The sequence below is a fragment of the Orcinus orca genome, chromosome 1, assembly GCF_937001465.1.
Source record: "Orcinus orca chromosome 1, mOrcOrc1.1, whole genome shotgun sequence".
Lineage (NCBI taxonomy): Eukaryota > Metazoa > Chordata > Mammalia > Artiodactyla > Delphinidae > Orcinus > Orcinus orca.
The window spans coordinates 43626338-43648579 of record NC_064559.1 but is presented as its reverse complement, the minus strand read 5'-3'; the positions used below and the strand labels follow the sequence as shown (position 1 = coordinate 43648579).

Sequence of the window (22242 nt, the reverse complement as noted above, 5' to 3'; positions counted from 1 at the left end):
CCTCCCTCCCACCCTCCCTATCCCACCCCTCTAGGTGGTCACAAAGCACTGAGCTGATCTCCCTGTGCTATGCGGCTGCTTCCCACTAGCTATCTATTTTACATTTGGTAGTGAATATATGTCCATGCCACTCTCTCACTTCGTCCCGGCTTACCCTTCCCGCTCCCCGTGTCCTCAAGACCATTCTCTACGTCTGCGTCTTTTAACTTCTGTTTTCTGATTCTGTGGTCGATAGAGATGCCAATAGCACTGATGACAAAGATTCTTGAGGCTTGCCTGCCTTCACTCACTGAGGATGATGATCATGGTGATAATAGGAGCAGCAACCGAAGTCACCGTTTATGAAGTAGTTACTTAATGTGGGCCACGCACACGTGGACAGGCATTATCTCATTTACACCCCTAACAGCCTGTGGGTGATGGTTGTAATCACTGTCCCCATTTTACAGATGAGAAAGCTCTGAGACCCTCGGAGGCTCCATCACTTGTATAAAGTTATCAAGACAGAGAGTGTAAAAGCTGGGAGATAAACTGACTTCAAAGCCTATTTTCTTTCTGTTCAGCAACATTTCATTTCCCCTACGTCATCAGTCCCATTGGAACAACTAATGGGCTCACTGGAGCTGCGAAATGAACAATAGGGTCAGAATTCACCCAAGCAAGTTGGTCTAAGTTGATAGAAATATAACCTCGGCTCTGTTCATTGGCATTTTGTTGCTCAAGAAATGCATAGATTTCTGGTATGGACTTGCCCTTCGGAAAATCATGGAGGAAATGGTCCCATCTGAAAGTACACCCGTTTAAAAATATCCTTTAGAGTATTTTGGGTCTGCAGCTTTATGTAGGGAAGGATGTGTCTGGTTTTCTGGTAAAGTCAGAGTCAAAACTTGATTACAGATTTTGGTGGGGTGGTGATGGGGATTGATCTATAGTATTGTTGAGGTGGCAGCCGGCTGGAGTGGGAAGGTCGGCGCAAAAATGCCTTTGGAAATTAAACATTGTAATGAAATGATTCCTTTGAAGGCGGCTTTCCAGGTGTGCTGTAAACCATTCTAGGCTATAATTGAAATATAAAAGAATGCTTCAAAAGCAGTGATCTATTTTTTAGCGACTGTTGTGCTAATCCTGAAATCCTAGCATGAATTAATGTAAAGACAGGATTGGATGCATAAAAGTACCTGTTTTAATCATTTAGCACGTTGTTCAAAACTAACCCGGTTGAGGCTTCAAGTCTAAGGGTGAAAATCTCACTCTCATCTCTCAAATCCCCCCATCATCTGCCAAGAACAGCCACCAGGGACTCCTGTGGCAGCTGTGAAGAGGGGCTACTTCCGCTCTCCCTGCTTAATGCCGGGGAGAGATTCCCTGCAGTTCCTGTATAATGAAGTGGTCGAGGCCGATGTTTTTTAAAAGTACTTCATTAAAGCTTAAACAGTGAATCAATTTTCTGTTCCAATCCGGTACTGTATGAAAATATCTACACTGCTGAAGCTTAACGTTGGCAGAAGGTTTCATCTTTGGAGTTGAACAGTCAGTTACTTTGTAGCAGGTGAGAGAGCTGTGTTTGCCTCTGCTCCTGCGCTTCACTAGCACAGGGAAGTCAGCCTTGAGATCTTAGAATAAGTCCACACTGTCCCCACTCTGCATCACCCCCGCTTACCTAGCATAGGTGCATCAGTACCCACATGCAAACAGCTGCAATGGGTAGGAATACTGCATCTGGAGACTCAGGGTAGATTACAGTACTGGGTACCTGTGGTTTCTTTTCATGTGTCCCAAAGTTCAAAAGTAAAAGCCGGATCCTTGTGTACGGGCTGAGGCACCAAAGGGGAGGTAAGGTGCTGGAGTCTTATTTCCTGTGTGGTCTCAGGATGCCCCTTGTAAGCATGAACTGACGCTGTTTTATCCTTTTATCTAGACGCACTACTTTGGCCTTTGGTTTCTCAGCAAGAGCCAGCAAGCACGATGGGTGGAGCTGGAGAAACCTCTGAAGAAACATCTGGACAAATTTGCTAATGAGCCTCTGCTTTTCTTTGGAGTCATGTTTTATGTGCCAAATGTGTCGTGGCTTCAGCAAGAGGCCACAAGGTAGGTACATTTTTTTCCTCCGTGTTCCAAGTAGGATGTGGATTAACTGTGAGGCTTCAGATGAAGTAGATGAGCTGGTTGATTTAGGTGTGTGTGTGTGTGTGTGTGTGTGTGTGTGTGTGTGTGTGTGTGTGTGTGTGTGTGTGTGTGTGTGTGTGTGTGTGTGTGTGTGTGTGTGTGTGTGTGTGTGTGTGTGTGTGTGTGTGTGTGTGTGTGTGTGTTGGGGGAAGAGGGTGGCATAGTTGGGAATTGTTTACCAGTTGCTTTGCAGCTTTAGAATTTTTGTTTGAATCCATGTAGCTAACCCCAGCGGCTCCCTGTACTGCTAGTGAGGTAGCAGTGACCCTGAAGCACATAGAATTTTGTGTCTAGCAGCATTGACTGTGGGTAAAATCAATATGCTAGGATTTCATGAAAAATTAACCCCCTAAAACCGTTTGGTCCAGTCCTTCCCTCAAAATGTCCCCAAACAAAATGCATCATCAGACTCTGGATTTGAGGATTGAGAAGGTAACTGAAGATGGGAGTAGTGTTGAGGAAAGCGCTGAGAGGGCAAGAGTTCTGGTTTCGTGGGTTGAATAGAGGAGGCAGGAAGCCAAGGGCAGAGCGATCTGGGGATGAGCCCCGCCCTCCTGCTCATTGGCTACTTTACCTGGGAGAGAAACCATGTGCCATCTTTGAAGTGATATTTTTCCCTCATCTGTAAAGTGAGGGATTTGAATGAGTCCCTAACGTTCTGATAGTCTGCGATTCTGTGAATGAAACGAGTGTGTTTTTGTTGGTGTTCGTTCAAATATGCAGGTGGCGGGGGTGTCTCCTTATCATTCTGTTATTTCCGGTACTGAAGGGAATCGCATAAACCCTCTACTTTAAGCCTTTTACTTGGATCATGGCGTTCAGAGTGCTTGGGAAGCAATGTCAGCGGCATCCCAGGTAGAAGGAACAGTATTCTACTTGATTATTCCATGTGTCATTTCTTAGATTTTAAATTTCTGAAATAAGGATGCAGTTGAAATTTTTGTTTACATTTTAAGGTGATAGTGTCCATCTTCTTCTTTTTTTAACCCATATCATTGTTAAATAGGTGGTATTCCTATAAACACAGGCCATGAGAGAGCCGACAGTCTGACCCAGGAAACCGATGTCAGTCTTTCAGGTGTCATTCATTTGAAGCACTTGATTGTGTACCATCGTGCACTGTTTTCAAGTGATTTCATTTATTTAAGTCCTTTCTGTCCAAGAAATTATCTCCTCAAATCTCAAGTCAAATCAAAGCAAGATGATTTCCTCCAGCTTTTGAATCCTTGAGTACTTTTCACAGTGTTAGGAACACAGCATTAGGGTAAATAAGAAATACTTGCTGATTCATGGCTCTTGGACCATTAAATGCAAGAGAATGAGTGCCAAGGATGAAACATGGACTATAAATTAATGCATATTGGGAAAAGTACAGCCCGTAAGAAAAAAAAAAATGAAGTGGTGTTTCTCTAGACAGATTTATTCTGTAAGGTCTGTTCAGGAAGAGCAGTTGAAATGGTGAGGGACTCAGAAATTGTGCTTTATGAAGTTAAAGAAAAAAAACCTTGTTTAAGCTTAGAAAAATGAAGACTTGCAAGGGTACAGTAGCTGCCTTTGGACTCTCATGGGGAGGGAATTCTGTGTCAGCTCCAGAGCACAAAATTAGGGCCGGTAATAATGAAGTTCAAGGAGTTGAAAGACTTCGGTTATCTGGCTCGACATAAGAACAGACTTTCTAATAATAAAGCCATGGAAAAGTGGAGTAAGCAGACTTATAAAAGGGCAAGAGCCCCAGTCTCTGAAAATGCTGTAGCAGAGTGATAGCCCATGTAGTGTCTTGTAGAGGAGACCGCCATATTGGGAAGAATGTTGGAATCATCAGTGGTTCTCAAACAGATCAGGGCCTGCTAGATCATAATTACCTGAAGCATTTATTATAAATATGGATTCCAGGGCCGCACCAGAAGTCTGAACTGGAATGTCTCAGACTGGGGTTCACGAGGATGTGTTGTTTAAAATAAACAATATTCCTCAGGTAGCTCTGATGTTCATTCAGTCTTGGGAATCAAAAAGTTAGTTAACCTCTAAAGCTCTTTACAGTTTTAGATTTTCCAGATAAGTAAACTTAATGCTGCATTATTTGACTGTCAATATTTGCATTTATAAGCTGAAACAAAAAGTGTTTAAATCTCAGAAACTGAGGTATAGAGTAGGAACTTTTGAATTTCTTTTTGCTCAGTTAGGTTGGTTCATTTAAGAAGTTTGATAAGGAAGGAAAGAAGGGTTTTTCAACACAGGATTTTGAAGCAAACTCTGTTACTGTTGTTTGATCAGAAACACTAACAGAAAATAATTCAAAACTTTGAAGGACATTTTTTAGACTTAAACATTGGAACTAACCTATGTAGATTTCAGGTATAACCTTCTCTTTATGGGAAAGGATGTTTAAAGTTAGGAGCCGGTTTGCATGAAGAGTTTTTTTTGGTCCTCCCCCTCCCCCCCAGCATTGCAGGAATTTTTGTTGTCCCAAGGGGCCCTAAAACTGGAATGTGCCTGGGGGGGTGGGGGGGTGGGGGGGCGGCGGGGTCAGAGCAAGGGAGGTGGAGAAATAATAGAGAAAAGTGTTGTAAATAAAGAAAGGAACATTGATAGAGGGAGAACAAAAAGAAAAAAGGAGGGAATTCCCTGGTGGTCCAGGGGTTAGGACTCAGCCCTCTCACTGGGGGGGACCCGGGTTCAATCTCTGGTTGGGGAACTAAAATTCTATAAGCCACACGGCATGGCCGGGAAAAAAAAGAAAGAAAAAAGGAATACATATACTTGGGAAGGTTGAGGGACACCAACAATGACCCAGGTGTGATCCACTGAGACTCACCTGGGTTTTAGGCATATAGACTAGAGGGTAAAGGAGACTGGTTTGAACAGAATAACAGTTTTAAGTGCTCAAGATTTCTGGGTTTGATATTAGAGATGAATAGAAGAGCTGAATTCAAGGTGAAGAGTGCTACCAACCGTCATTAGGAGCCCTTGGGAATCTGAGCCTTCCTGGGAGGTTTTAGAAGCATCTGGGGTCTCAACTGAATATTGAAACTGTCCTCCAGGCAGAGCAGCCAAGGAGAAGCAGTGGGGGGGGGGGGGCAGGATTCCAGAGGAATGTTTGACAGAAGGCCCCGGCAGCATTCATGAGGAGCTGGTTAGTGGCTCACTCCCCAGACAGCCCCTGTTACCTGAGTTACCAGGCATCTCAGGTGGAGGTGGGCTTTGGCTTCTCTGAGAGCACCTGGGATCCGCAGCATCTGACACAGAACAGTTAGTCTTTGTGATGCCCCGCAGAGTAAGATGTTTGCATAGATTAGAAATAGAAATCTGTCTTTCATTGTGGGCAACCCTTTGGAGGAGGCAACCATTCAACCATCTGTGCTTAAAAAATAAGCCTTTGTCTGGAGCCAACCACAGTTGTTTTCACCCAACACATGTTTGCAATGGTTTGGCTACTTCTCTTGGAGAGTAAAACAGGTTCTATAGCATTAGTCAGGACCAGCCATTTCTTTTCTGATTAAGGACAAAGAGCTTGGAATTAATACTCTGTGTGTGTGTGTGTGCGCGTGTGTGTGCATGTGCACACACGCGTGTGTGCATGCATGTGTGTGAACCCATATAAAGACACACAGGGGTGAAAGAAAGATATATTTAAAAGACGTATGTTTCATTTCTCATCTTCAGACAGTCTACCCTTGAAAACTTGCAGGTTAACACAGTATTTGGAACAATACAACAAAAATTGGAGAAGAATGTTGATTGCAAACTATTTAAGAAGGTGATTGACTTAAGATTATCAAGTCCAGGTTTTTTAAGTTAGAAAATCGAGAATCTTTGTTTTTTGACATTAATTTTGATATGCTTTGTCTCATCTCGTTTCCAGGATATGACTTTTGCAGAACAAATCTCTTCGTAAGTGAGGGAAAAAGGCCAAGATACTATGGGGAGTAGGGGACGACATGGACAGTTCAGGACCTACGTTTAGGTGGTAACTGAATAGAAGACCAAAGATACCAAAAGGAGAATACACACAGAAGTACACATAAAAGGGGAAAAACAAAACAAAACAAAACTCCTGATAGTCTTACAGAAGTGTGAAAAAGCTGGTGAAAAGGACGCACTAATAGACAGATGGAAGATGAGTCATGAAACCATAGGAATTAAAGAGATTAGGAAGAGAGTTTGTTAGCCCTGTTCCAAACTGTAAGATACATTACCTTGGGGCTTTAAAAATGTTAGTTTTCCTCCTTTGGTTAAAATGACTCAAGGGATGGGACCACCATATTTTTTTCCGTTTTGCTTTGTTTCTCATCTCCCTTTTTGCCAGCTTATCTGCTCAGCAAAGGGACTCTGGCTAGGAGTTCATCTTCCCCCATCCTGTCCTCCTCCTGACTCAAAGGAAAGATTTTTGTAATGTGTTTTAATGATGTGCATAGCAACAGGCTCATTATAAACACATGGTTTTCAGATTTTTTCTGGACACAGAAAGAAAAAAGATGGTTTGTGAGAGGTGGAGAAATTCTTAGTCAAACAGAAGGATCCTTAATAATAGCCAGGGGAAACCAGAAAGCTGTTGGCCAAGATCACTGCTTTTCGTTTAGGTCTGGGGTTTTTCCAAGTCTTCCTCCAGTGAGGAAGTCCCTCTTTAGTTTTTTCAATACTAAAGAGAACACTTTTAAGAGAAAAAGTAATTTTTGAAGAGTGAATTGGCTTCAAGGTTGAAGTTGCTGACTGCATACATGGTTTCTAAAATTTTCAATCCTGGGACATTTTTCTGTTATCAGAACATGTTTGTCTTTGCATTATCCCTGTTGAATGGTCTGTTTGCATAGTGCTAAGGGGCTTTTAATTGTCCTAATGAGGGCAGATAACCTTTCCTACTTTTCCAGAACACATTTGTAGCCTGCTGTTGAGGTGCGGCCATCCGCCTTCCTAGAGGTAAGCATCGTTTTGATGCAAAGCAGTGGAACCACTGCTGTGGCCAGCACAGTTGCTCTACCGGCCAAGGACAGTCTTGACACATTGTGGAATTCTGGTGGAAACTTCGGGTCTGTGGGACCTGTTCCAAGCTCTCTCCATCTAGACGGTGCTGCCTCTTGTGTTTTCTACACTTCTCAGCCTCTGTGGGTCACTCTACTCTTGGAATCACCGTTCTCCTTACACGTCTCAAGTTCTCTAAAGTACTGGACTATGAGGCTATATTCTAGTCTGCTCGGTAAAGCTGCCTAGCAGTTCTTTCCAGAAGGATTTTGAAAAATACTTAATCTCTGTATGGGCTTGTAGGGGGCATTCTACAATGTTAAATGTAGCTCCTGTCTGGGAAGAACTTACCGGACAGCGTGTCATTCCACTAACTGAAAATAAATGCCCACATTGAAAGCTGCACTCTTCAGGTACCATAAAGAGCGTGAGTGCATTTTTGTTGTGATGGTGAGTGACAAGAGAGTTACGTTATTACATTGTTAGACTATGGTTGGGGGGCAGTGGTAACCCCCCTTTTCTTCCAATTATATAGTTTGGGCCTCTGGCATATTATATTGATGGCAAAGCCAGATTAGGTGAAGCCTTACATCCCCATAAAGGTTAAATTGGTATTTTGATTTGTTTTTTAAACTAGGTTTCAAGAAGTGGTTCCAATGACCTTACAAAAGCTCTCTTCACCTTACCTTTCTAGTAAATACCTATGGTTTCCCTTTTAGTCTCTTGCCATCTGCCTTGAGTGCTATTATAAACAAGTCAGTGTTCAACCAGTGTTTAAAATGTCTCTTTTAAAAGCTCTAATTATGGTAACGTTTCCATTTCCTTTTACAACACCATTTATTTTGTTCCCCGGTTCTGTGAATTCTTTTATTATTTTGAAATGTCATTTTAATGGCTATTTAAAGTTTACCCATGGGCTGGGAAATAGGGACTCTCTTCAAATCAGACTTAAAATTCAGCATGAATTCCCCGTGGATAATATAATTTGCTGAGAATGGCAAATCCTCCTCCTGGCCAGCTCCAGCGGGTGAATGAGAACTTGTTCTCTCTCTGTTGATGATTGAGAACAGAGTTGTTCCTGCCAGATATTTTAGATATTTTAAGATGCTGTTTATACTGGGATTCAATCTCAAACATCATGCTGTGTGGCTAATGTCATGTATGATGAGATGAGAGAGGAAAATGGCTGTCTGCAACAAGCAGAGCAATCTTGAAGGCGAGAATTGCTTTCCCAAAGGAGATGAGTTGATGAAAATGTTAGTTGCCATTTGCATTATTTTTCATTTCAGCCTTTATTTTAAGTACCTGTTCCGTGTTAGACACTTTGCTAGTCAGTGGGAGTACAAAATGAACAGATCTCAACACGTCCTCTCTCTCCTGAAAAGAGCTGTATCTCCAAGCAGCTTTTATTTCATCTCTACATGTTTGACTTATTGGAGTTTGTTTGGAAAGCTTACCCAGGGAGCCTGGTAAGTGTCTTCCAGGACCTGTGACCTGTGCAGTTAGTTGCACGGAGCCCCAGGCTCAGAAAAGCCCTGCACTTGGCTCAGTGCACTGCTGTTGTTCTTCTGAAATTCTTAATAATTTTTTTTTTTTTTGGCTGCGCCCCGGGGCACGTGGGATCTTAGTTCCCCGACCAGAGATCGAACCCATGGCCCCTGCAGTGGAAGCACGGAGTCTTAACCACTGGACCGCCAGGGAAGTCCCTGAAATTCTTAATTTTTGAAGAATGAACGCTGCATTTTCATTTTTCACTAGACTCTGCAGATTTTGTAGCCAGTCCTGCCCAGGACAGCCTCCTACCTCCATCCCTGTTCGTTCATCTCTGCTTGTTTTATTGTTGCCTTGTGACTTTTGCTCTTAGCTCTGGGTAGATCTGAGTCTTCTGTTATGGGTGTGATCAAAGAGGAAAGGTAAAAAGACAAATAAACAAACAAAAACCATGGGGGAACACAAATAAAATTTTCACTGTCTCTGCAAATATGAAAATAAAATTGAGGTCCTGGTAACCATTTCTGCTCCTGGACTTGACTTACCGGAAAATCCTGCAGAGTTTGGGGAACTGTTATAAAATCAGTTGAATTTCCTTTAGGGAAGCTGATCAATTGGCTTATCTCAATCCTCAACTAGGATTTCCTCATGTTTTGCTTTGAAGAAGATGACTCCGCAAAGTTTATACTTTTCTTAATTAAATCGAAAGCACACCTTAGTGCCTACCTCATCATACCAAGTCTTCCAGATGCATGGAATTACTTTTCGTCCTTCTCTTTCCTCTCACAGGAAAAAGATATAGATTGCAAGAATAGGTAGGGAGATAGCTATTTAGGCAACACACTGCCAGTAGAACAATGAGGTCTACACAAATAAAATGAAGTTAACACTTAAACACAATCTGGGTGTTTCTTTGATATTCTTTCCCTTTAGGGGAGAGAAAACAAATGGTAAAATAAATCAGTGTTCTTTAATAATATCACTTGACATTATTATTATTTATTGTAGGTGTTCTATAATAAATGGAAAAATTGGAATTTCAAATGGAAATAGGTCCGTGGCATCATTCATGTTTCAAAAGGAGCCTTCATGTAATGTTAGGTTTCTTTAATGCATCTGACATTTGATTTTTACCCTTTGTAAAGCAAGATATGCTTCTCTATGCTTTAACCATTAGTAAAGCAAAGTTTCTGCCAAATAGGTGAAGTATCAATAGTATACCTCAAAAAAAAAACAAAACCCTTTGCTTTTAAAGTGTTAAGATTCTCATTTTCAATCGTATGGTTAATGTGTATTTACTAGTTTTTTTTTGTTTTTTGTTTTTTAATTTATTTTTGGCTCAGTTGTGGCTTAGTTGCAGCGTGCAGGCTCTTTGTTGCAGCGTGCAGGCTCCGTAGTTGCTGATCGCGGGCTCTGTAGTTGAGGCGCGTGGGCTCTCTAGTTGTGATGCATGGGCTTAGTCGCCCTGCAGCATGTGGGATCTTAGTTCCCATACCAGGGATCGAACCCGTGTCCCCTGCATTGGAAGGCGGATTCTTAACCCCTGGACCACGAGGGAAGTCCCTATTTACTAGTATTTGATGATCTATTCTGAAATTTTCAAAAGCAAACAAAAATCATGTGCTTCTCTTGAGCTGTTTGGAAAATAACTTGAAATCTTAAGCAAGGGTAATACTTCTGTTCTTTGTGTATTCCTTGATTTTCAAACGTACATTTATTCGTTTGTTTATTCACTCATTCATTGATTTCAAATGGTTCTTTATCAGAGTTACATTGCAGAAGACTGAGAAAGATCCAACATTTGACTCATGAAACGATAAAGATTTGTAAGAGAGCAGGGTTTAAAATTTTAGAATATTCTTTTTTATTTCAAAAGCTGGTAGAACATGATGATCCCACACAGCAGTGTTTACCTTCAGCTGAGGGGTGGAGAGGGGAAAAATAAACAGAAGCGATGGGAAGAGGTGTTCTGTCGTGTCAAAGCATGCCGGCTATGTTCTATGGATTTTTAAAAGACATCCACTTCCTTAGAAAGTATTCCTAGGATTTGTAGGGCTATCATTATAATGGGTGGGATTGGGAATGGTGTGTTAATTTCAATGCTGGGGTTTTAAAAAATCTTGCGGGGAGAGGCACAGGAAGTAGTAGATGTTTTAGAATCCTTTGCTCTACTTTTTCTGGGATCTCAGTGCAGGGACCTTAAGTCAGGGCAGAGTGGGTGCGGAAGGAGGAGGGAAGTGGCAGATGTGCTGTATTCCCACGTTAAAGAGGCCTACAGTGTCAGAGCAGCAGCATCTAGAAAGCACAGAATCCTTTTTTGTGCTTTATGGTATAGCTGTTTTCTGACCCAGGACAAGACTTCCAAACCTACCCAGCCTGAGAATATGATAATTCTATGAGGTTCCATGGAAGAATGTAGTTTGTATTCCATCACCTGATAGAATTTAACAATAATCATCATGAGAGTGGCTAGCGTTTATGTACGAGGTGCTGCGCCAGGTATCTTAGGTGATTACCTTTTCCGGTCCTCACTACAACCCCATGAAGGGGGCTCTATTATTATTCTCTGAAAAAGGATTGTGGGTTTTTTTCCCTAATAGAAGTTTTATTACTAATAAGCGGAGATTTCGTCCATCAAAGTAGTTGAATCTTTTACATTACTTTGCCAGAGAAATACTCTCGTCCACATGTCCCTCTACTCCCCAGCGTTACCAGAGAAATGGGAGGTGGGGCCGTTAGTTCCTACTGAAGTGTCAGCAAAGAAATCCAGAGGGCTGAAGTACCCGTAAAGTCAGAGATCATACGCTGGCAGCACGAGAGCTGATTCTGGTCTACTGGTGAGTTTTGTTTTACCTGGACCATTTTTTTTTTTTTTTGCGGTACGCGGGCCTCTCACTGCTGTGGCCTCTCCCGTTGCGGAGCACAGGCTCCGGACGCGCAGGCTCAGCGGCCATGGCTCACGGACCCAGCCGCTCCGCGGCACGTGGGATCTTCCCGGACCGGGTCACGAACCCGTGTCCCCTGCATCGGCAGGCGGACTCTCAACCACTGCGCTACCAGGGAAGCCCTGGACCATTTTTTTAAGAATTGAATTTGGATGCCTTACAGATAGGTATAGGCTGTCTAGTTTGCCCAGTTCCCCGACTCCCTGTGGTGTTACAGTCAGCAACATGGATTCCTTCATGTGACCTGCTGGCTCTGTAGGCATTAGGTTGTGACTGCTGATACTTGTGCTTTCTATATAACTTGAAGTGCTTCTCAGTACTGGGATCAACCCATAGCTCCGCATTGGCCCAGTTGGGTTTTCGCCACTCAGAGTCCAACTGTCTTAACACTTTAGCCACCTACCAGAAACTGAAGATGGTTCAGCTGGATGTGGGAGTATCATTTTCCTTACATCCTCATCTGAAAAGTTTGTTTCTATGTCAGATGGCTCCAGGGTGCTAGATGACATATTCTGTACTTTATGTAGTGGAGATGTGGCTTAAGTCTTTCAGAGTTTTCCCCATTATTGTTTCAATATCTGCCTCATCTCTGATTACTCATAAAAGATTCCATCCGTCACAAAGGTACCAAATGTCCTGTAGGCCAAAAAAAAAAAAAAAAAAATCACCCAAATATTAACCAAACATAGCCTATTTGAGAAAGTAGTTTGCCACCTATCAAGACAGATTTACCAGAATCATAGTTTTATATCCAAATGTGAAACGCCACAGATTCCAGAGGCCAGTTATTTTATTGTACAGGTGAGAGAAGTGAGAACTAGAGAGATAAAGGGGCTTGGCCCGTAGTCACACCACTGCTTAGAGACAGAGAAGTCGGACTCTTCAGCCAATGCTGGAATGGTTTTAGGTGAACCAAGAATGCAGACGTGGGAGAGCCCGGGGAGAGGATTTATTTAAACTTCCAAAAGCCTTGGCCCGTCCTCCCCTCCCTTGCCCTGCAATAGCTAAGACACCCTGTGGTACTGGAAGAGATGTGTTTTGTCCAAGGGAAGGAAGTAGTTTAGCAGCAGAAACAAAGGGTAAGGGAGAACAGGTACTTCTTTGAATGGGGTGAGCATTATGTCGAGATTGGAACTGAGATGGGTTTTATTTAACATTTTTATCAGTGATCTGCTGCCCTGGGCACAGAGTGAAAGTGCCAAGCTTTCAGATGACACTAAGCCCTTTAGAAGAGTGGAAAATTGAGACATTGGAAATAAACAGTAGAAAGGTGTCAGCTGGTGTCAGGTTCCCAGGTGTGACTGTGAAAGGATGATACTATTCTTTCTGGTGTAATTTGTGAGAGGAGGGGAGGAGTCCTCATAGCAGGGGCACGTTGCAACGTGTTTCAGTTTACAGCAGCCCAGCTCTCAAGGTTGGCCCGTCAGTCTTGTGCTGCAGCTGGCCAGAGTGAGTAGATGTGTTGCCAGCGTAAAAATGTTTCCTGCCAGCATAAAAAGGTGTTACCGTTATTCAGAGCAAAGCCCAGCAAATTTTACGTAAGTTTCACTGAAATGCAAGCCAGACTGCATGATACTTTAACAGACAATCAGAGAGAGGAAGCAATGTTAGAAACAAATGTTTTTGACCAGGACAACAAATGTTTTGAAGAAGGTCTTCAGAAGACCTGAACAGTGATCGCTAAAGAGAGAAACCCATAGATCAAAGGAAAACTCAAAAAGGTCAGTAATTTGGATCCTTGAAATAAATGAGCAATTGTGAAAAGATGGATACTGGTGGGAAAATATGAATGCAAGTTATGTATCTGCCAGACTTCATTGTGTGTATATTTTGAATGATTGATGGAATCAGCAAAGAACTCATATTCGGTCTAATCTTCAAGGAAAATAATAGCTGGGAATAAAATATAGTTCAAAACCAAAACTGCTGTAGTAGGAGCACAGATCTGTAGTCAGAAGACCTAGTTTGCAGGTATTTGTTTCTTGGTCAGGCTCTGTAAACCTCCCCAAACTCAGCCTTTGTGTTTATTGTCAATCAGAGATGATACCAGCATAGTTACTGTGATGATTAATTCAGAAAGCACATAGTGGGTTTCAGCACACAGTGGGTATTCAGATAATGTTTGTGTTTTAAATAACAAAGATATAGTGTAAGGTAAGGAGAAATTGCTGTGCGGATAGTTGTCAATCACCTGGTAGAAGAATCAATCCGGGCCCATGGTAACAGGAAACATACAGGGAAGAGCATTCTGGGAAATGTAGTTCAGCCTAGCCAAGTTGTGACATTACGTTGCTACCAAGGGGCTAGGTACCTAATTGATGATTAGCAGAGCCCAAATCGCTATAAACCCTGCTTTAGTAGAAACTCTTATTGAGTACAAATTTGGTACTGACACATGAGTGCTAGAAATCAAAATTACCCTCCAAAGACAAAGGATTTGATGTCATTGAAGTTAAGTTCAAATTTGTCCCTTATTTCCTCTGGCACTTCCTAAAGTTAGAGTTGCAAAAACTAATTTAAGCAAAAACTGTATTGTTATCATCCTAAGTAGATTCCCTACCCTTGACCCAGTCCCATACAAGGGAGCAGATCTTGCCCAGAGGGCCCAGGCTGGTCCTGCTTTCTGGGCTGAGGTTACAGGCGAGTGTGAGGAAACAGGATAAGGCAGGCCTGGCCTGCAGCTTCACAGATGGTCAGAGCAGCTGTTCAGGGTCATGAAGCCAGGATGGCTACAGCAGGACGGGCCAGGATGACCTGATGCTAATCTTGCAGTACTTGTAACTTGAAGAGGGTGTAGTTTGAAGAAGATAAACAGATTCCAAATAAAGATTATTTAAGGGGATGATAGACTCTTGGTAAGTGATGATTATTAAAAAAAAAACAAAAGTAAGAAATAGGGCTGGTTGAATCTTTAAGTGTGGTCCTTAGCCTGCATGGCTCAAAATCACCTGTGGCATTCTTTAAAAATGCATATTCATATATATATATATATATATATATATATATATATATATGTATATATAACGGAGTCACTTTGCTGTACAGGAGAAATTAACACAACATTGTAAATCAACTATACTTCAAAAAATTTTAAAAATAAATCAGTACCTTTAAAAAATGCATATTCTTGAACCCCACTCCTGACTGCCTGAATCATAATCTTTTAATTAGTGCCACAGGTGAGTCTTATACTTTTTTTTGTTAAATGGAAGTAAACTCTATCCTGATGTTCTTTCTGCTGTAGCTGGTGTTTTATGTTAGTAAATAGATGTTAGAGACTCTTAGGATGGATTGGAGGAATTGGGACGGAATTAAAGAGTCTCAGTGTTTGTTTTAGGCTGAGGAACTTGGATGATAGATGGTGTGGTCTTACTTGTAGACTAACTGTAGGCATCTTCATGGGTTCCTGGTCTGAACACAATGGAGAACTCAAGGTTCTTCAGCAATTTTGGTCAGTTTTTATTTCACATACTTCAGAGCCTAACATTTTCGTCGTTTAGTTAAACTTTGATAATGTGTAATAGATCACACATACTGTAATGTATGATAGATCCCTAAATAAGTCATTAAATGTTATTTATTGTACAAGAATTTAGCATTATGTGCATCCTTAATAAAAGTGGTAATAACAACTGGCCTAAATTGTGTATACTACTCTAAGACCCTAAAACTCTGTATGAGACCTTTTCCAATGTTTACTCAGGCTTTGAAATTGTAAATTTAATTTTAATTAAAAAAAAGAATATTTCAAAACTGAGAATACTGTATATGGATTTCAGTAATTCTCTTGCCATTCTTTTTTAAAAAATATTTATTTATTTATTTTTGGCTGCGTCTGGTCTTAGTTGTGGCATGTGGGATCTTTCATTGCAGTGTGCGGGCTACTCTCTAGTTGTGGCACATAGGTTTCTCTGTAGTCGTGGCACACGGGCTCTCTAGTTGTGGTGCGTGGGCTTAGTTGCCCCACGGCATGTGAGATCTTAGTTCCCCGACCAGGGATCGAACCCACGTCCCCTGCGTTGGAAGGCAGATTCTTAACCACTGGACCACCAGGGAATTCCTTTCTCTTGCCATTCTAATTTGTCAATGTCTACTGAATTTAGGTAAATGTAAGATGAAACAATAGGTGAATTGAGAAACGATAATAAAAACATCCAGCCAAATAAAATCCCAAAGTTGTAAAAACATCAAAGTTTTCATGATTAGTTTTTTTAAAAAGGATATTATTTTCTAGACTGGTTCATGGAGTCCTTGATTCCAACTACCAACCAGAAGCACAGTATTTTTAAATAATAAAAAATTTAAAGGTAGAAATGCTCAGTTCTAGTTAGGAGTTATCTTAATTTTCTAAATCTTCTGTGACCTCCTCCTTAGTATAGGCTTTGTGTTGCATACACACACACACACACACACACACACACACACACACACACATGATTTTTGAAGTACTCCCCTTTGTTATGAGTACTGAAAGTATTATTCTGAGAGCTAATATTCTGACAGTCTTTCCCAAGAAAATTCCACTCTTATTTAAAAAAAAAAATGTCTTGGAAATGTTTTTATCCACAGGAAGTTGGAAAATACAGATAAAGGAAAGCTGTATTCTTTACATCTGGTTCATTTTCAAAAGGGTATCATGAATTACATAACCATTATACACTAAAGGAGGCATTTTTCCTTTCTGATTTAATGTGATTATTTGCTAATTTGTAACATTGTATAATTATAACTACAGTATGATTGAAAATCCATTTAGAGCTTTGAACATCTTCAGGAGGGGTATGTTGAATTACAGAGATTCTTATTCATTGCTCTGTGATACTTGCATTATACCTGAAAACATACATACATGCACACACACACCAGGACTAAAACATTTTACCTCTCTTTACCCTTGACCCAATATATAAATAATTGGATTAGAAAGCATTAAAATAAATGAGAGGGAATCAATCTAATTTTTTTTTTTTTTTTGAGGTACGCAGGCCTCTCACTGCTGCGGCCTCTCCCGTTGCGGAGCACAGGCTCCAGATGCGCAGGCTCAGCAGCCATGGCTCACGGGCCCAGCCGCTCCGCGGCATGTGGGATCTTCCCAGACCGGGGCATGAACCCGTGTCCCCTGCATTGGCAGGCGGACTCTCAACCACTGCGCCACCAGGGAAGCCCCAATCTAACTTCTGATCATCAGGAATGAAATACTGTGTGTGTGTGTGTGTGTGTGTGTGTGTGTGTGTGTGTGTGTGTGTGTGTGTGTGTGTGTGTGTGTGTGTGTGTGTGTATATACATCTATATATGTATATTTAATTGTTTAGAGTAATGTTTGCTAATATTCTGAAGGAGACTCATTTGGCCATTGTACAGATTCTCCTTTTATGGTATTCATTTAAGAAACACAGAATTTTGTCATGATAAAGGACAGTACAGATCATCAAATATGACTCTTCTTTAAAGAAACCAGTCTGATCAGATCCAGAGCAAAGAAGCCCAGGCAGGTGTCTGCTTCCGGAGTGCTGTCCTGTGCCCACATCCTTGTTTAATATGTTCCAGCTGCTGCTTCTCTACTCCCACCCTTCACCTGGGTCCACGGACTGGGTGTTTGCTGTCTGCAAGCAGGTTGACCTTTCAACCTTTTTTCTTGATTCTCAACGCTTTCCCCAGTCTGGGTCCAGTTTCTGGTAATTTTCAAATATCTTTAATATCTGCTTCTCATAGATTCCTTGCCTTCTATTTTCAACCAGGCTTTTTTTTTTTCTATTTCAAAAATTCATCCCAAAATATTCATTTCACAGCTTTCTACTTCCTAATTACCATTTAAAATCTCTCTTACCTTCAGATGCCTGGTGTTCCTGCGTGTATTCTGTTTATTTACTTACTGCTTCCATTATTTTTTGTTCATCCATTCCTTCTTGAGCCCTTGAGAAATTATGTACGTCGTTGATTTGGCTCACATGGGCCCCTTGAAGGTTACCAAGGGACACCCCACCTTAGAACCGGGAGCCTTTTCCACTCCTATTCTCTTTACTCCCGGTCAACACTAGACATGGCGAGTCCACTCCTGAAATTCCCTCCCTCCTGGGCTCCTGGTGCCATTCCCTTATCTGGTCCTCGCTTTGCCAGAACTCTGCCCTTCTAAATTTTTCTTTATCTATGATCTGCCATAGAGCTTAATCATCTTCAGACTTTAGAGGTAATTTCTGACAGATGTCTTAATTTTGTACCACTTACCCCCATCTTATTCTTGATTTCCTGTTGACAGAGGACAGTCTAGAACACATTCATGAATATACTGAGTATGTACTGTGTGCACGGCACTGGAGTATATGCAAAATACAGCCTTTTTCTTAAGGAACCTACGTTCATGGGAGCCCCTCTGCTTGCGTGTTATAGTCTTGCTTCAGGCTCCCTGGGGTGATGATGACAGTACCATTTGTTGATCACCTCTACCTGGGGTACTTCGCACACCCTTGCACAACCAAATCTTGTAGGATCCAGAAAGGCAGACAGTGATGAACTATTACCCTCCTGCTACCTCTCCTGACCTTATACCCTTCCCTATATACCTCATTTTCCTATAGGTAAATCCGTGATTCTTTGCCCGTCATAAATTGGCAATTAGAGTCATCCAGGGCTCTCTTTCCTTATGTCATTTGTTATACCAGGCCCTGACCTTTCCTCCACGCTTGGAATTTACTTCCACTTGGAGTCTCATTGTCATCTTCTTTCTCTACCAATAATCATTTTTAAGGTAAATTTTGTTAAAGGGTGACACATACAGGCAAATGCAGAAATCAAAGGGTACAGTTCAGTGAATCTTTGCAAAGTGAACATGCCCATGTAACCAGTCTTTAGATCAAAAATCGGAACATCGGGACTTCCCCGATGGGCGCAGTGGTTAAGAATCCGCCTGCCAGTGCAGGGGACACGGGTTCGAGCCCTGGTCTGGGAAGATCCCACATACCACGGAGCAACTAGGCCCCTGCGCCACAACTACTGAGCCTGCACTCTAGAGCCCGCGAGCCACAACTGCTGAGCCTGCGAATCACAACTACTGAAGCCCGCGTGCCTAGAGCCTGTGCTCTGCAACAAGAGAAGACACCGCAATGAGAAGCCCGTGCACCGCCACAAAGAGTAGCCCCTGCTTGCTGCAACTACAAGAAAGCCTGTGTGCAGCAACGAAGACCCAACACAGCCAAAAAAAAGAAAAAAAAATGGGAACATCACCAGCTCCTCACATCCTTCCTCATGTTCCCTCTCAGTTTCTATCCCCCCAGAGTAACCATAATCCTGACTTCTAAAAATATAGATTAGTTTTATATATTTTTTTAACTTTTTAAGTGGAATAATACAGTATGTTCTCTTTGGTGTCTTACTTCTTTAATCACCATTTTGTGAGAGTCATCCATATAACAATATATGTATAGTTAGATCTCGGTCCTTTTCATTGCTGCCTAATATTCCAATATATGCATATGCTACAATTTACACATTCTCCTGAGAGGACATTTGGATTGTTTCCAGTTTGGAGCTACTATGAACTGTGCTGCTGTTTACATATCTAGTATGTGTATTATAGACATTCTAGTGTGTATCCTATGGACATTCTTGCATATGGCTTTGACAAGTGGACTCATTTCTGCTGAACATGCATATATTAGTTTTATCTAGCAGTTCTGTAAAATTTTTTAGTACTACCAGGAAAATAAAAAGCAAATTTTCAGGCTGAAAAATCTTAGCAACTTGATCTTGCTTTCTCTTTGCTCCCTATATTGCGTTCATTATTTATAAAATAAATATATATTGTGTGCCTACTGTGCTTGAGGCCACGAGGGCGCATCAGTAAACATAAAAGCAAGTACTCTGGCACTTGCTCAGCTGCAGATCATTACAATTACTGATCTGTCTTAATATTAACAATAATGACTGTTCACGTTTGTTAACTGTTTACTGTGTGCCAGGGCACAGTTCTGAGATCTTTATATGTATCAAGTCACTTAGTCCTTACAGTAACTCTTAGAGTTAGTACTACTATTTTTTTTAATTTTACAGACTAGGCAACTAAGGCACAGCGAGGTTGAGTAACTTGCCCCCAGATATGAATAAGCGACAGAGCTGTGATTCAAACCTACGCAGCGGGGCTCCAGAAGCTGTGTTTACCCCTATGCTGCCCCGCTTTCCATTTAAATCCATTCCAGCTTACTTTGTCCCGCTTCATGTTTTCTTACCTCTGGCCTGAGATACCGTGAAGTGGTGAGGACAACTGGCTTTTGAATTGGACAGACTTGGAGTTGAATGCTAGCTCTGCTACTTGCCTTCTGTATGCCCTCGGGTGAGTTATTTATCCTTTCTATGATTTAGTTTCTTCACGAACAGATCTCGTGAGGATTAATCTGGTTAGTAAATGGAAAAGTATGCTTTATAGTACCTGACACTATGATCATAATTATTATTTGGTCTCCTAACTTGTATCTTTCCCACCCATCTTGTGGTACATACCACCTACACACCAACGCTAAGCATTTTTCTTAAGGGTGGTTGTTTTCATCATTTTCCTTTTATCAAAAACCTTTTTGATTTGAGGGCTTACCATTGCCTCAAAGATAAACATACACTGGCATTTGAAGCATTGCAAGGCTGTGTCTTCCTTATTGCCTTCTACTTCCTTCCGTTCACCTTTTATACTTGTTTGGCCGGTCTCTTCAATGTTTCTTGACACCTGAGCTGCTCAGTTCTTTCTGTTCTTTGCTAGTACTGGAAGTATCACCTTCTTCCTTTTTCCTTCCTGCTTTGGAAGCCTCCTCTGCCTTCCAGACTCATCTCTGGACATTCATTCAGCACACTTATTAGTCCCTAAGTGTAAGATGCTCTACAATGTAGAGTGGCACGAGATGGCGCTCCTGTTCTCTATGGGTTTTTCAGTCTATTAGGGAAGATTAGATGGTCACATAAAAATATCTGAAGGTATCACTAGTATACGGTGATGCCAACTGGCGGTACCTTTCATGGGTGGAATGGTAAGAGGAAACTTTGGGAAAGTGTATTAGGGTTCTCTAGAGAAACAGAACTAACGGGATCTGTAGCAATGGAGGGAGATTTCTTTTAAGGCATTGGCTCACAGGACTATGGGGGCTGGCAAATCCAAGATCATCAGAGTAGGCCTGCAGAATGGACACCCAGGGAGGAGTTGCAGTTTGTGTCCAAAGGTGGGCGGCTGGCAGAATTGCCCCTTCCCTGGGCAAAGTCAGTCTCTTTCTTAAGGTTTTCAGCAGATTGGATGAGGCCCTCCCCACATTATGGAGGATAATCTGCTTTACTCTGCTGACTTAAATGTTAATCTTACCAAAAAATCAGCTTCACAGAAACCTGGAGAATAGTGTTTGACCGCACATCTGGATATGGTGGCCTAGTCAAGTTGACAATAAAGGTAACTCGAAGTGTGAAGTGTCAGTGGACTTTGAATTGGACTTTGAAGAAGATGTTGGATTTTGATAGGTGAATCAGGACCGTTGGAAGGGAAGACAAAGGTGGTAGGCTGTCTTCTCCCACACATACCTAAAGGGTAAGGTAACTCCCATAAGTAGCAGGGGCTCACTGATGGGTGAAGGTGGAGAACATTCTGAAGGGAGAACATTCCTAGGAAACTATATGAGAGGAGAAGAAAATTGCAGTGTAAATTCCTCAAGGGTGTTCTAAAATGTGGTAGGAAGCAGCTACATTGTAGCAGAAAGAGCCCTGAATTTGTATTTTGGCTTCACCCCTTTACTCCTTGTAAATCATGAAGGTGACTGCCCTCTGAGAGCCAGTTTCCACATCCGTAAGATAGAGATGATGAAGTTCATTTCTCCTTTCTGCCAACAAAGACATATCCACTTGTTGAATCCTGTTAAATCAATGTGGTTTCAGCCAGAAATAGAGAAGACCAGGAGTCAGCAGTTCTGCATTGCTTTTGGTGCCCCTGTTAACTTGCTGTGTGACCTTGGGGCAACCAGTTAGTCTCTCTTGTTATTTTCTTAATCTGTTAAATACTATCTCCTATACCACAGGAGAGGTTAAAATTTTCTATCTTATAGAAATAATTGTATCTTTTTGAATCAGCTTTTTGATTTCTTAGAAAAAAGAATTTTTTGAAGTTCAAGATTTTCCTGTTACTATTGGGTCACAGGTTCCTGGTATGAAATCTCTCTCTATATCCTGGAACTAAGTTATGTTGTTTCTTCTTTAGAGTTTTAATTTGGTAGTCATTGAGGAAAAATGCTATCTTTAAGTCTAGAGTGCTCAGTATTTTCGTTATAAAGAGACCACTTTTACTTTTTCTTCTCATCCTAAAACCCTATGTTTTGAAAAAAAATTATCCACCTTTAGTACTTCCCCAAAATATTTTATTATTAAATACCACATATTTATCCTTAGCATGGAATAACTAGTATAACAACACAATTTTTTATAGTTTATATTTGAGTTAGCTTAGACAGCCATTTTGGGCAATATACCAGTCACTTAGGTTTTTCATTCACTCATTCATGTGTGTGTGTATACATTCAATAAGTATATCCTGAGCATCTGTTGTGTGCTAGGAATCTTCTAGTAACTGGAGATAAACCAGTGAACAAAATAGCCAAAGTCCCTGCCTTCCCTCATGAAGGTCACATTTTTGAAATATTTATAGCTGTTTATGAATGTCCCC

At 41.4% G+C, this 22242-nt stretch overlaps 1 protein-coding gene across 2 annotated transcripts in view; it reads left to right on the top strand.

Moving 5' to 3' along the window:
- Nucleotides 1–22242, top strand: part of PTPN14 (protein tyrosine phosphatase non-receptor type 14) — a 167911-nt gene that overhangs the window by 76049 nt on the left and 69620 nt on the right. For both annotated transcript variants that reach the window (XM_004275244.3, XM_033438014.2), the window contains one exon: nt 1919–2088. In XM_004275244.3, coding sequence (XP_004275292.1) covers nt 1919–2088 — 170 coding nt within the window. The remainder of the gene's footprint in view (nt 1–1918; nt 2089–22242) is intronic.